Source organism: Cebus imitator, unplaced genomic scaffold, assembly GCF_001604975.1.
Source record: "Cebus imitator isolate Cc_AM_T3 unplaced genomic scaffold, Cebus_imitator-1.0 Scaffold128, whole genome shotgun sequence".
NCBI lineage: Eukaryota > Metazoa > Chordata > Mammalia > Primates > Cebidae > Cebus > Cebus imitator.
In genome coordinates this window covers 1564026-1565161 of record NW_016107443.1, presented here as the reverse complement: position 1 = coordinate 1565161, position 1136 = coordinate 1564026, and the positions used below count along the sequence as shown (strand labels likewise).

Below are 1136 nucleotides of genomic sequence, written 5' to 3'. Positions count from 1 at the left end.
TCTGTTGTCCAGGCTGGAATGTAGTGGCATGATCATGGCTCACTGCAGCCTCGACCTCCTGGGTGGGCTCAAGTGATCCTTCCACCTCAGCCTCCTAACTGGCTAAGACTATACACCTACAGGGAAGCACCACCACACCCAGCTAATTGTTTTGTATTTTATAGACATGGGGGTCTCCTTATATTGTCCTCGCTGGTCTTGAACTCCCGGGCTCAATTGATCAGCCTGCCTCAGCCTCCCAAAGTGCTGGGATTACAGGCATGAGCCACTGTGGCTGGCCAGAAATGGGGACTTTGCACAGAATACATTCTGAAGACAAAAACATACTGCTTGAATTTTCAAAGGAATGGTAGAATGATCTAGGTTTGTTTGGATATGAGTGATGAAACCCTATGTATATTAACATTTCTCAGCCTGAATAAGGTTTTGGGGTGGTCTGTTTTTCACTTTTAGATAGTAGTTGGAATTAGGGCTGGGAGTTCCATAAGGCTTAGCTCACTCATGACAAATTAAAGAGCCCAGATTTCGGCTGCTACCCTTCAGGTTGTCTTACATATTATTCAGTTTATCTTGGGAGGATGAGATATAAACACTACCTTGACCTGAAGTTGTTGTTTTTTCCTGGGATGAAGTTTCTCCAAACAATAAATTTCTACATGTATACATTATCTCTGTAAATCTCCTCTTACTCTTCGGGGATGAGTGGGAGTGCAAATATCGATATCTCAGTGTTGTCATCTGCTAAGCCTACTCAGTGCCACTTCCTACCCACGGTCACTATTGTGCAGTCATATTTCTGCAGCTTGGTTTCATTGGCTCTTTTTCTTGCTTGTCCTATTACAGAAAGCCAAGACGAACTTGACCAGTATATCAACCACCTTCTACAGAGCACATCCTTGAGGTGCTATCTGCCTCCTCTTCGTAAGAACACAGAAGACCGCCATGTCTTCAGTGCTATCCACTCCACGCGGGACATACTTTCTGTGATGGCAAAGGCAAAGGGTTTGGAAGTTCCATGTATGTTATTAACTCTTTTCTGCCTGTTAAAATACCTTCTTTTATCAAAGTAATGCAGAGACATAATTTAAAGGCCAAAGAATCCTAGAAGACAACAAAATGCACCCCTCCCTACCCCC

At 43.8% G+C, this 1136-nt stretch overlaps 1 protein-coding gene across 1 annotated transcript in view; it reads left to right on the top strand.

Annotated features, from left to right (window-relative positions):
• Nucleotides 1-1136, top strand: part of PHKA2 (phosphorylase kinase regulatory subunit alpha 2) — a 105086-nt gene that overhangs the window by 75865 nt on the left and 28085 nt on the right. Inside the window, exon 18 of the mRNA XM_037742817.1 lies at nt 844-1017. Within this exon, the coding sequence (XP_037598745.1) occupies nt 844-1017 (174 nt within the window). The remainder of the gene's footprint in view (nt 1-843; nt 1018-1136) is intronic.